At 45.2% G+C, this 14,046-nt stretch overlaps 1 protein-coding gene across 2 annotated transcripts in view; it reads left to right on the forward strand.

The window, feature by feature from the left end:
* LOC125464461 (integrin alpha-E-like) overlaps positions 1 to 14,046 on the forward strand; it is a 245,847-nt gene that overhangs the window by 198,527 nt on the left and 33,274 nt on the right. For both annotated transcript variants that reach the window (XM_059655494.1, XM_059655493.1), the window contains one exon: positions 8,736 to 8,810. In XM_059655494.1, the coding sequence (XP_059511477.1) occupies positions 8,736 to 8,810 (75 nt within the window). The remainder of the gene's footprint in view (positions 1 to 8,735; positions 8,811 to 14,046) is intronic.

The following is a 14,046-nucleotide window of genomic DNA, read 5'->3' on the forward strand; positions in this document are numbered from 1 at the left end:
ACCGCAAAACACAACAGGAGAAATAGCCCTTCTTACTAACCTCTGGGGGTTAGTGCCAAAATTGGGAGAGCTGTCACCAGACTAGTCAAGCAGCAGCGTGACATAGTCACACCCTCAGAATCTGCCCATACAGACAATATCCCAGAAACCATCATCATCATCCCTGGATACGTCCTGTTCCACCAGCAGGATAGACCCCACGGACTGATGGCACAATGGTATACAGTCAGGAGGGAGTTGCCCTGGGAGTGCTCAACATTGACAGTGGACCCCATGAGGTTTAATGGCTTCAGGTTAACCATGAGCAAGGAGACCTCCTGCTGATTACTACGTACCCTCAGAGTGAGGGATGATGGTTCAGTGGTTAGCACTGCTGCCTCACAGTAGCAACGATGTGGGTTCAGTTCCAGTCTTGGGTGACTGTCTGTGTAGAGTTTGCACATTCTCTCTGTGTTTGCATGGGTTTTCTGCTGGTGCTCTGAGTTCCTCACACAGTCCAAAGATGTGCAGTTTAGGTGGATTGGCCATGATAAATTGCCCATTGCTTCCAGGGATGTGTAGGCTGGGTGGATAAGCCATGGGAAATGCATGGTTACAGGGATTAGGTAGAGGGGCGGGTCTAGGTAGGATGCTGTTTAGAGGATTGGTATGAACTCGATGGGCTGAATGGCCATGCTTCCACACTATAGTGTTTCTATGATTCTTTGATTCACCAGCTGAGCCAGAGAATCAGTACTCCTCCATGTTGAACAACACTTGGAAGGAATAACTTGGGGTGGCAAGGCTGCAAAATGTACTGTCCACTACCAAGAATGGCTTGGCAGCAGCACTACTGATCGAGCTGGTCAGGTTCTAAAGGACATAGTTGCTAGACTAGGTCTGCAGCAGGTGGTGAGGAAACTAACAAGAGGGGAGAAGATACTTGACCTCATCCTTACCAATCTGTTGGCTGCAGATATGTCTGTCCATGAGAGTATTGATAAGAGTGACCATTGCACAGCCCTTGCAGAGACAAAGTCCCGTCTTCAAACTGTGAATGATCTCCATCATGTTGTGTGGCAATGTCATTGTGCTAAAATGGACAGACTTTGAATAGATCTTGCAACTCAACTTTGAACATTAATAAAAACCAAAAGAACTGTGGACGCTGTAAGTCAGGAACAAACACAAAGTTTTTGGAAAAGCTCAGCAGGTCTGGCAGCATCTGTGAAGGACAAAACAGTTAACACTTCAGGACCGGTGACCCTTCCTCAGAACATTAATAGAACATCATTGAACATTAATGAGGTGTTGTGAGCCATCAACAGCAGTAGAATTGTCCTCCATCTCAATCTGCAACCTTATGACCTGGCATACCATCCCCCAACTCAGCCATTACCATAAAACTAGGGGGTCAACCCTGGTTCAATGGAGAGTACAGGGGTAAATGCCAGGAGCAGCACAAGGCATATCTAAAAATGAGGTGTCAAACTGGTGAAGCCATCAAACAGGACTACTTGCACACGACAGCATAAACAGCTAACAGATATAACTAAGTGATCCCACAACGAATGGATCAGGTCTACATTCTACAGTCCTGCCTCAACCAGTCATGAATGGTGGTGAACAACTCACTGGAAGATGAGGCTCCACAAATATCCCCATTCTCTACAATGGAGGGGTGCAATATATCAGTGCAAAAGACAATGCTGAAACATTTACATCAGTCTTCAGCCAGAAATGCCATGAGGTTGATCAATCTCAGCATCCTCCAGTGGCCCCTGGCATCATAAATGCCAGCCTTGAGCCAATTCAATGCATTCCATGTGATGGTCAAGAAATGATTGGAGGCGCTGGATATTGCAAAGACCATGGGCCCTGACAGTGTTCCGGCAATAGTACGGAAGACTTGTGCTCCAGAAATTACCGCTCCACTAGCTATACTCTTTCAGTACAGCTAAACTACTGGCATCCCTGACAGTGGAAAATTGTCCAAGTATACCCTGTACACACAAAGCAGGAAAAATGTGACCCAACCAATTACCACCCCATCAGTCTACTCTTCATCATCAGTAATGTGATGGAGTGTGTCATCAGCAATGCTATCTAAGAGCACCTGCTCAGCAATAACCTCCTCAGTGAGGCCCAGTTTGGGTTTCATCAGGGCCAATTAACTGTTGACCTCATTCCAGCCTTGGTTCAAACATAGGCAAAATAGCTGAATTCCAGAGGTGACCGAGAGTTACTGTCCTTGAAATGATGTCCACATTTGACTGAGTGTGCCATCAAGGAACCTGAACAAAACTGGAGTCAACGAGTATCTGGAGGCTGCACAGATATCCCCATCCTCCAAGTTGATGGAACGCGATACATCAGTCCAAAAGGTAAGGCTGAAACATATGCAGAAATCTTCAGCCCAAAGTGCCAAAAGGATGATCTATCTTGGCCTCCTCCAGTGGTCTGTTAGTTGGAGTCATACGTGGAACATGAGAAAATGGTTGCGGTCGGTCATCTCATCTCCAGAACATCTCTGTAGGAGTTCCTTAGGGTGGTGTCATCGACCCAAATGTTTTCAAGGGAGTCATCCATGACCTTTCCTGAGTCACAAGGTTGGGAGTAGGGATGCTGTCCAAATATTACACAAAGTTCGGCACCACTCACGACTCCTGAGATACTGAAGTTATCCATGTTCAAATACTACAAGTTCTGTACAACATCCAGTTTGGGCTGATAAGTGACAAGTAACATTTGTGCCACACAAATGTCAGGCTATGACCATCTCCAATACAAGACAATCATCATTGGATCCTTGCCATATATACACAATGGCTACAAGACCAGGTCAGGGCAAAGAATATCACAGCAACTAACTGACATCCTGATTTCCCAAAGCCTGTTCACCATCAGTAAGGCACACGTCATGAGTGTAATTGAATACTCTCCAGTTGCCTGGATGGGTGCAGGTCCAACAACATTCAAGCAGCTCAAAACCATCCAGGACGAAGAGCCTGCTTGACTGGCATCACATTCAGTCCTTTTACCTCCAACACACAGTCACAGCAGTGTGTACAAATTACAAGTTGCACTGCAGAAATTTACCCAAGAACCTTAGACAGCACAGTCCAAACACATGACCCACTGCCATCTAGAAGGACAAGAGCAACAGATACTGCCGAACACCACCACCCGCAAGTTCCCTTTCAAACCTCTTACCATCCTGATTTGGAAATATGAGTCAAGATCCTGGAATTCCCTCCCTGATGGTATTATGCATCTACCTACAGTGCATGGACAGCAGTGGTTCAAGAAAGCAACTAATCACCAACTTCTCAAGGGCAACTAGGGATGGGCAATAATTGCTGACCTAGCCAATGACATGCATATCGCATGAGTGAACAAAACAAAGAGAGTTTAGGGCCCAGGCAGCTGAAGTAGTGAAGCAGCAACAATGATGGAGCAATTAAAATCAAGATACTGCAGGTGTTGGCACAACATCGAGGGCCGAATGGCCTGTACTGTGCAGTAATGTTCTATGTTCTATGTTCTATGTGTCAAGGATCTTCCAGGCTCTCAATGGTAAACTCTCAGGCTATTTTCGTATGGAAAGGGGTGAGTGTAGGTAGCCGAACAGGCACATATAGTTCACTTTTGGAACATCCCATGCACTGCAACCTTTGAATACTTGGGGTTTTGAGCTCTGCAGCAGACATGTCTGATGTATCCCATCAAATGTTATATCTGCTTTTTACCTGCTTTGGCAGCTATGAAAACATCAGTTTACATGCAGAAAATTAGGGGGTGGGGGGAGTTGGGTAGGGAGTAAATGATAGGATAGAGCCTAAAGAGAGACAATAACAGTTGGACAGACAAAGGAGTTGATAACAATCTGGCTGGGTGTGTGAATAGTTGTTAATGGGGACTGTGAGTGACTAACAATGGGGGGTGTGTAATGGCAGGCTATGTGGTAACAAGGCTCAGTTAGGGCACTTGAGGGCTACAAGTTAGCCGGGAAAGACCTAAAGAGAGCTCAGAAGAGCCAGGAGGAGACATGAGAAGTTGTTGGCGGATAGGATCAGGGTAAACCCTAAGGCTTTCTATAGGTATCAAGGAATAAAAGAATGACAAGAGTAAGATTAAGCCCAATCAAGGATAGTAGTGGGAAGTTGTGTGTGTGGAGTCAGATGAGATAGAGGAAGCGCTAAATGAATATTTTTCAACAGTATTCATTCTAGAAAATGACAATGTTGTTGAGGAGAATACTGAGATACAGGCTCCTAGACTAGGTGGGATTGAGGTTCAGAAGGAAGAGGTATTAGAAATCCTTCAGAAGGTGAAGATAGATAAGTCCCCTGGGCCGGATGGGATTTATCCTCGGATCCTCTGAGAAGCCAGGGAGGAGATTGCGGAGCCTTTGGCATTGATCTTTAACTCACCATTGTCTACAGGAATAGTGCCAGATGACTGGAGGATAGCAAATGTGGTTCCCCTGTTCAAGAAGGGGAGTAGAGACAACCCTGGTAATTATAGACCAGTGAGCCTTACCTCAGTTGTTGGTAAAGTGTTGGAAGAGGTTATAAGAGAGAGGATTTATAATAATCTAGAAAAGAATAAATTGATTAGGGGTAGTCAGCATGGTTTTGTGAAGGGTAGGTTGTGCCTCACAAACCTTATTGAGTTCTTTGAGAAAGTGACCAAACAGGTAGATGAGTGTAAACCGGTTATGTGGTGTATATGGATTTCAGCAAGGCGTTCGATAAGGTTCCCCACAGTAGGCTATTGTACAAAATGCGGAGGAATGGGATTGTGGGAGATATAGCAGGTTGGATCAGAAATTGGCTTGCTGAAAGAAGACAGAGGGTGGTAGTTGATGGGAAATGTTCATCCTGGAGACCAGTTACTAGTGGTGTACCACAAGGGCGGTGTTAGGTCCACTGCTGTTTGTCATTTTTATAAGTGACCTGGATGAGGGCGTAGAAGGATGGGTTAGTAAATTTGCAGATGACACTAAGGTTGGTGGAGTTGTGAATAGCGACGAAGGATGCTGTAGGTTGCAGAGAGACATAGATAAGCTGCAGAACTGGGCTGAGAGGTGGCAAATGGAGTTTAATGCAGACAAGTGTGAGGTGATGCACTTTGGTAGGAGTAACCGGAAGGCAAAGTACAGGGCTAATGGTAAGATTCTTAGTAGTGTAGATGAGCAGAGAGATCTCGGTGTCCATGTATGCAGATCCTTGAAAGTTGCCACCCAGGTTGACAGGGCTGTTAAGAAGGCATACAGTGTTTTAGCTTTTATTAATAGAGGGATTGAGTTCCAGAACCAAGAGGTTATGGTGAAGCTGTACAAAACTCTGGTGCGGCCGCACTTGGAGTATTGTGTACAGTTCTGGTCATCGCATTATAAGAAGGATGTGGAAGCTTTGGAAAGGGTGCAGAAGAGATTTACTCGGATGTTGCCTGGTATGGAGGGAAGGTCTTACGAGGAAAGGCTGAGGGACTTGAGGCGGTTTTCATTAGAGAGAAGAAGGTTGAGAGCTGACTTAATTGAAACATATAAAATAATCAGAGCATTAGATAGGGTGGATAGGGAGAGCCTTTTTCCTAGGATGGTGCCGGTGAGCATGAGGGGGCATAGCTTTAAATTGAGGGGTGAAAGATATAGGACAGATGTCAGAGGTAGTTTCTTTACTCAGAGAGTAGTAAGGGAATGGAACGCTTTGCCTGCAATGGTAGTAGATTCGCCAACTTTAGGTACATTTAAGTCATCATTGGATAATCATATGGACGTACATGGAATAGTGTAGGTTAGATGGGCTTGAGATCTGTATGACAGGTCGGCACAACATCGAGGGCCGAAGGGCCTGTACTGTGCTGTAATGTTCTATGTTCTATGTTCTCTGTTAAGGCCCGGTGTGTTGGGTGGCGGCTGGGACATGGGAGAGTTTAGGCCCTAAAATAATTGAACTCGATATTGAGTCCGGAGGTTTGCAGGGTTCCCAAGCAGAAAATGAGGTGTTGCTCCTCCAGTTTGTATTGGGCTTCACTGGGAAACTACAGAAAGCCAGAGACAGATGTTGGTCAGGGAACAGGGTGGTGTGTTATCGTAGCAGGCAACAGGGGTCTCAGGGTCTTTATTGCGAACAGAACGTAGATATTCTGCGAAGCATTCACCCAGTCTATGCTTCGTTTCCCCAATGTAGAGGAGAACACATTGTGAGCAGTGAATGCAGCAGACTAGATTCTAGCAAGTGCAGGTGAAATATTGCTTCAGCCCTTGGATACTGAGGAGGTAAATGAGGAGGTGTTGCACCTTCGCTAGTTACAGTGGAAGGTGCTGTTGGGCTGTGGGGGTGTGTTGAGAATGAAAGAAGAGTGGACCAGAGAGTCCTGGAGGGACAACACCACCTGTGGAAGGTGGACAAGGGAGGGGAGTGGAATATGTATCAGTTGGTATCATCTGACTGGATGAGGTGGAAATAGAATCTGATGGATGCCAGTGGGATGGTTAAGTAACTCAATTTTGGGTCAGAAATGTCCTGCTAATTATCACATACTGCCTTCCTTCGGCTGATAAATCAGCATTCTTCCATGTTGAACAACCCTTAGAGGAAACACTGACAAGGCGGCAAAGCGTGCTCTGGTTGGGGCATTTTAATGTCGACTGCCAGGACTGGCTTGGCAGCGGAATGAAAAATTGAGTTGTTCGAATCCTAAAGGACACAGATGGTAGACCAGGACTGTGGCAGGTGGTGAGGGAAATAACGAGAGGGAAAAGCATACTTGACTTCATTCTTACTAATCTGTCAACTACATTGGTGTTAGTAAGTGCACAGCCCTTGTGGAAATGAACATCTGCCTTCACAGTGAGCATAATCTCCATAAGATAATAAAATGTGAGGCTGGATGAACACAGCAGGCCAAGCAGCATCTCAGGAGCACAAAAGCTGACGTTTCGGGCCTAGACCCTTCACCCTTTTGTGCTCCTGAGATGCTGCTGGGCCTGCTGTGTTCATCCAGCCTCACATTTTATTATCTTGGATTCTCCAGCATCTGCAGTTCCCATTATCTCTCATAATCTCCATCATATTGTGTAACATGCTAAATCAGATAGACTTCAAATAGATTTAGCAGCTCAAAACTGGGCATCTGTGAAATGCAATGGGCCACCAACAGCAAAATTACACTCCAACACAATCTGTAATCTCATGGCCTGGTATATCTCCCACTTAAGAATTACCATCAAGCCAGGGGATCAGGACAGTTCAGGAATGCATCGGTGGGAGCAGCATAGGCATACCTAAAAATGAGGTATCCACTGGTGAAGCTACAAAACAGGGCTAATTGCATGCTGAGGTAACAAGGTGTGGAGCTGGATGAACACAACAGGCCAAGCAGCATCAGAGGAGCAGGAAGGCTGACGTTTCGGGCCTGGTATCGCATGTTGAGCAGCATAAGTAGCAAGTGATAGACAGAGATAAATGGTCACACGACCAACAATCAACCCCAGGGTGACTCAGTTCCTGACTTCATTACAACCTTGGCTCAAACAAGGACTAAACAGCTGAATTCCAGAGGAGAGGTGAGAGTCTCCCTCAGGATCTCTCATTTCAATCAAGTTACTTTCTAAAAAAAATTCAGAAATATACTTTATTCATAACAAAATCTTTATGCGCATACATAGTTGCTGAAGCAGTTTAATTCTATACAGTTTTTCACACATAGACCAGACAAACCCAAGGCATTTCTGACCTATACATGCCTATATTTACGTAGATTTGAGGCACCATGAGGACCCAATAACTAAACAAACCCCCAATTAACTTCAGCAGAAAGACCACCAAAAGACCTTACATGGTGATCTTTCCCTACTGTACCTTGGTAGTAGCTGCCCCAAGCTTTAGTGGGTCTCTCAGCCTGTAGTCCAAGATCTTGGAATATGCCAGCCCGCAACACTCAGTTGAGGTCAACTCCTTACTCTGGAAGACCAACAAGTTTCAGGTAAATTAAAGAGCGTCTTTCACCAAGTTGGTTGTCCTCCAGGTGCAGTCAATGTTTGTCTCAGTGTGTATCGCAGGAAGCAGCCTGTAGCCTACACAAAGCGCTCTACTCGGGACAAAGTCTGATCAAAAGAAAACACTGCATCTCTTTGTTTGCAAAGATGCATTTCAGAAGTCCATGTATGAAAGTCTCTACACCTCCGCAGCCACTTTGAAGGCAGTGTGCAGTTGTGCAGAGAATCTAGGCATACATGAAGTATCTCAGGCAGCCTCCTTCTCACCACCCTCAAGTCACTTATCCCTCTCCTAAACTAAGGAGGATCAATCACAGCCTTTAAAACCCACCCTCAAAAGACAGGTCACCCATTTCAGGTTCTAGTGTAGTAAAGTTTCTCTGAACTCTCTTCAATGCATTGCATTAAATAAGGTGACCAGTACTCTGCACAGTGCTCCAGATATAGACTAACTGGAACCCTCTTTAACTGGAACATATCCAGCCTACTTTAGTATTCAATTCCCATAATGTAGATGATCACATTCCACTATCTTTCCGAATTAGGCTGAGTAGTGTCTTCACCAGGTTTGCACTTAATTATAATGTTTATCTGGTGCTGGCCTTTCAACTGCTCATTGAACCAGATTGGTGCACTTGCTTGATGGTAATTGTCAAATGAGGATATACAAAGATTCCATTCTTAATTTTAACGACTGATTTCGGACTAGGTTGGAAATCTGAAACTAAATGGATTGTTCTTTCCGCAGGAACTTTTGAAACATTGTTTGAGAACACAGAAAACTGTCAAACATCAGCCAGAACAGAAAAGAGAAGATCAATGGGTATCTTTGAATTATTTTCTAACTCTTTATGCGCCATCTTCCACCAAATAGAATAATGTTGACAGTATCAGCTTCTTAGGAAAATATAGCACCACCTCATCCAATAGCCATATCATGCTGAGATGCTGGAACTCCTGTCTGTGTGCATAACCTCACAATGACCTCAGCCAAAGACACTGTAACTAATTTAGAAATAATCTATGATAAACTGTGATTCTTTTCTGGAGGAGTAAATCTCAGAACAAGATGGCCTCTTGTGCGTATCCAGTGTGCAGAAGCCCATTGAAGTGTTGATGTCACAGGTTGTTTTAATTTAATGTGTCTGGTGGGAATGGAGCAGCTTTGGAGTGCATCTAGGTTTACACCCAAAGGTTTTCATGATCTATCGCTTTGAATGGATTGGAAAATTGAACTAAAGAGAAGTATGACGCAGGAACAGGCCCTTCAGCCCTCCAAGCCTGTGCTGATCATCATGCCCTGATTAAACCAAAATCAAACATTCTGCCCTTATTTGGACAGTATCCCTCTATTCCCTCCCTATTTATGTAACCATCCGGATGCCTCTTAAGTATGGCCAACGTGCCTGCTTCCACCACTTCCTCTAGTAGTGTATTCCAGGCTCCTACCATTCTGTGTGAAAAACTTACCCCACTCATCTCCCTCAAACTTTGCCACTCTCTTCTTGAACCTATGCCTCCTTGTAATTGAAACTTCAACCGTGCGAAAATGTCTATGACTCTCCACCCTATCTATGCCTGTAAAAGTTTGTAGACCTGTATCAGGTCTTCTCTCAGTCACCGTCTTTCCAGTGAAAACAATCCTAGTTTTTTTTGAGACAATAAAAAGTGAGGCTGGATGAACACAGCAGGCCCAGCAGCATCTCAGGAGCACAAAAGCTGACGTTTCGGGCCTAGACCCTTCATCAGAGAGGGGGATGGGGAGAGGGAACTGGAATAAATAGGGAGAGAGGGGGAGGCGGACCGAAGATGGAGAGAAAAGAAGATAGGTGGAGAGAAGAGTATAGGTGGGGAGATGCTGCTGGGCCTGCTGCGTTCATCCAGCCTCACATTTTATTGTCTTGGATTCTCCAGCATCTGCAGTTCCCATTATCACTAGTTTTTTTAACCTTTCCTCATAGCAAATGACCTCAAGACTGGGCAACATCCTAGCGAAACTGTCTCCACACTCTCTCCAAAGTTTCCATGTCCTTTGGGTAGTGTGGTGACCAAAACTGCACACAATACTGTAAATGCAGGTTTTTTATAGCTGCAATTAGTTTTGCCAGCTCTTGCACTCCATGCCCCGGCCAATGAAAGCAAGCATGCTATGTGCGTTCTAAATCACCTTGGCCACCTGTGTTGCCACCTACAGGGAACTGGAGACTTGCACACCCAGATGTTAATGTTCCTAAGGGCTCTGCCATTAACAATACAACTTACACCTAAATTTGATCCTCCAAAATGTACCACCTCACATTTGTCTGGATTAAACTCCATCTGCCATTTCTGTGCCCAATTCGCCAATCTATCTATATCCTGTTGTATCCTTTCACAATTGACACTATCAACAAATCTACCAATCATTGTGTCATCTGCAAACTTACGAATCAGACCATCCATATTTTCCTCCAGATCATATATTACAAACAACAGAGGCCCGAAGACTGATCCCTGTGGAGCACAACTAGTTACCAGCCTCCATTCTGAAAAAATACCTTCCACTGCTACCCTCTGACTTACATAGAACATAGAACATTACAGCACAGTACAGGCCGTTCGGCCCTCGATGTTGTGCTGACCTGTCATACCGATCTCAAGCCCATCTAACCTACACTATTCCATGTACGTCCATATGCTTGTCCAATGACGACTTAAATGCACCCAAAGTTGGCGAATCTACTACCGTTGCAGGCAAAGCATCCCATACCCTTACTACTCTGAGTAAAGAAATTACCTCTGACATCTGTCCTATATCTTTCACCCCTCAATTTAAAACTATGCCCCCTCATGCTCGCCGTCACCATCCGAGGAAAAAGGCTCTCCCTATCCACCCTATCTAATGCTCTGATTATTTTATATGTTTCAATTAAATCAGCTCTCAACCTTCTTCTGTCTAACGAAAACAGCCTCAAGTCCCTCAGCCTTTCCTCGTAAGACCTTCCCTCCATACCAGGCAACATCCGAGTAAATCTCCTCTGCACCCTTTCCAAAGCTTCCACATCCTACTTATAATGCGGTGACCAGAAATGTACGCAATACTCCAAGTGTGGCCGCACCAGAGTTTTGTACAGCTGCAGCATAACCTCATGGTTCCGGAAGTCAATCCCTCTATTAATAAAAGCTAAAACACTGTATGCCTTCTTAACAGCCCTGTCAACCTGGGTGGCAACTTTCAAGGATCTGTGTACATGGACACTGAGATTTCTCTGCTCATCTACACTACTAAGAATCTTACCATTAACCCAGTACTTTGCCTTCCGGTTACTCCTACCAAAGTGCATCACCTCACACTTGTCTGCATTAAACTCCATTTGCCACCTCTCAGCACAGCTCTGCAGCTTAACTATGTCTCTCAGTAACCCACAACATCCTTCGTCACTATCCACAACTCCACCGACCTTAGTGCCACCTGCAAATTTACTAACCCATCCTTCTACGCCCTCATCCAGGTCATTTATAAAAATGACAAACAGCAGTGGCCCCAACACCGACCCTTGCGGTACACCACTAGTAACTGGTCTCCAGGATGAACATTTCCCATCAACTACCACCCTCTGTCTTCTTTCAGCAAGCCAATTTCTGATCCAAACTGCTATATCTCCCACAATCCCATTCCTCAACATTTTGTACAATAGCCTACTGTGGGGAACCTTATCGAATGCCTTGCTGAAATCCATACACACCACATCAACTGGTTTACTCTCATCTACCTGTTTGGTCACCTTCTCAAAGAACTCAATAAGGTTTGTGAGGCACGACCTACCCTTCACAAAACCGTGTTGATTATCCCTAATCAAATTATTCTTTTCTAGATGATTATAAATCGTATCTCTTATAACCTTTTCCAACACTTTACCAACAACTGAAGTCAGGCTCACTGGTCTATAGCTACCAGGGCTGTCTCTACTCCCCTTCTTGAACAGGAGAACCACATTTGCTATCCTCCGGTCTTCTGGCACGATTCCTGTCAACAATGACGAGTTAAAGATCAATGCCAAAGGCTCGGCAATCTCCTCCCTGGCTTCCCAGAGGATCTGAGGATAAATCACATCCGGCCCAGGGGACTTACCTATTTTCACACTCTGTAGGATTTCTAACACCTCTTCCTTGTGAACCTCAATCCCACCTAGTCTAGTAGCCTGTATCTCAGTATTCTCCTTGACAACATTGTTGTTTTCTAGCGTGAATACTGTCGAAAAATATTAATTTAGTGCTTCCCCTATCTCCTTTGACTCCACACACAACTTCCCACTACTATCCTTGATTGGGCCTAATCTTACTCTCGTCATTCTTTTATTCCTTGATACCTCTCGAAAGCCTTAGGGTTTACCCTGATCCTATCCGCCAACAACTTCTCATGTCTCCTCCTGGCTCTTCTGAGCTCTCTCTTTAGGTTATTCCTGGCTACCGCGTAGCCCTCAAGTGCCCTAAATGAGCCTTTATATCTCATCGTAACATAAGCCTTTTTCTTCCTCTTGACCAGAGATTCCACTTCCTTCGTAAACCACGGCTCCTGTGCTCTACAGCTTCCTCCCTGCCTGAGATGTACATACTTATCTTGGACACACAGGAGCCTTTCCTTGAATAAGCTCCACATTTCTAATGTGCACATCCCCTGCAGTTTCCTTCCCCATCCTCTGCTTCCTAAATCTTGCCTAATCTCATTGTAATTGCCTTTCCCCCAGCTATAACTCTTGCCCAGTGGTATACACCTATCCCTTTCCATCACTAAAGTAAACATAACAGAATTGTGATCACTATCACCAAAGTGCTCACCTACTTCCAAATCTAACACCTGACCGGGCTCATTACCCAGTACCAAATCTAATGTGGCTTCGCCCCTTGTTGGCCTGTCTACATTACTGTGTCAGGAAGCCCTCCTGCACACACTGGACAAAAACTGACCCATCTATAGTACTCGAACTATAGTGTTCCCAGTCAATATTTGGAAAATTGAAGTCCCCCATGACAACTACCCTGTCTCTCTCACTCCAATCGAGAATCATCTTTGCTATCCTTTCCTCCACATGTCTGGAACTATTCGGAGGCCTATAGAAAACTCCCAACAGGGTGACCGCTCCTTTCCTGTTTCTAACCTCAGCTCATACTACCTCAGTTGACGAGTCCCCAAACATCCTTTCAGCAACTGTAATACTGTCCTTGACGAACAATGCCACACCTCCGCCTCTTTTACTATCTACTCTGTTCTTACTGAAACATCTAAATCCCGGAACCTGCAATAACCATTCCTGTCCCTGTTCTATCCATGCCTCCAAAATGGCCACAACATCGAAGTCCCAGATACCAACCCATGCTGCAAGTTCACCCACCTTATTCCGGATGTTCCTGGCATTGTAGTAGACACACTTCAAACCAACTTCTAGCTTGCCGGTGCCATCTTGCGTCCCTGAAACTGTATTTCGGACCTCCCTACTCTCAACCTTTTCTATACTCGAACTACAATTTTGGTGCCCATCCCCCTGCTGAATTAGTTTAAACCCACCCAAATAGCCTTAGCAAATTTCACCCCCAGGATATTGGTACTCCTCTGGTTCAGGTGAAGACCATCCTGCTTTTAGAGGTCCTACCTACCCCTAAAAGAGCCCCAATTATCCAAGAAGCCAAAACTCTCCCTCCTGCACCATCCCTGTAGCCATGTGTTCAACTCCTCTCTCTCCCTATTCCTCACCTCACTAGCACGTGGGACAGGCAACAAACCAGAGACAACAGAGATAATGGGAACTGCAGATGCTGGAGAATTCCAAGATAATAAAATGTGAGGCTGGATGAACACAGCAGGCCAAGCAGCATCTCAAGAGCACAAAAGCTGACGTTTCGGGCCTAGACACTTCATCAGAGAGGGGGATGGGGAGAGGGAACTGGAATAAATAGGGAGAGAGGGGGAGGCGGACCGAAGATGGAGAGTAAAGAAGATAGGTGGAGAAAATGTAGGTGGGGAGGTAGGGAGGGGATAGGTCAGTCCAGGGAAGACGGACAGGTCAAGGAGGTGGGATGAG

This window comes from Stegostoma tigrinum, chromosome 27, assembly GCF_030684315.1.
Source record: "Stegostoma tigrinum isolate sSteTig4 chromosome 27, sSteTig4.hap1, whole genome shotgun sequence".
NCBI lineage: Eukaryota > Metazoa > Chordata > Chondrichthyes > Orectolobiformes > Stegostomatidae > Stegostoma > Stegostoma tigrinum.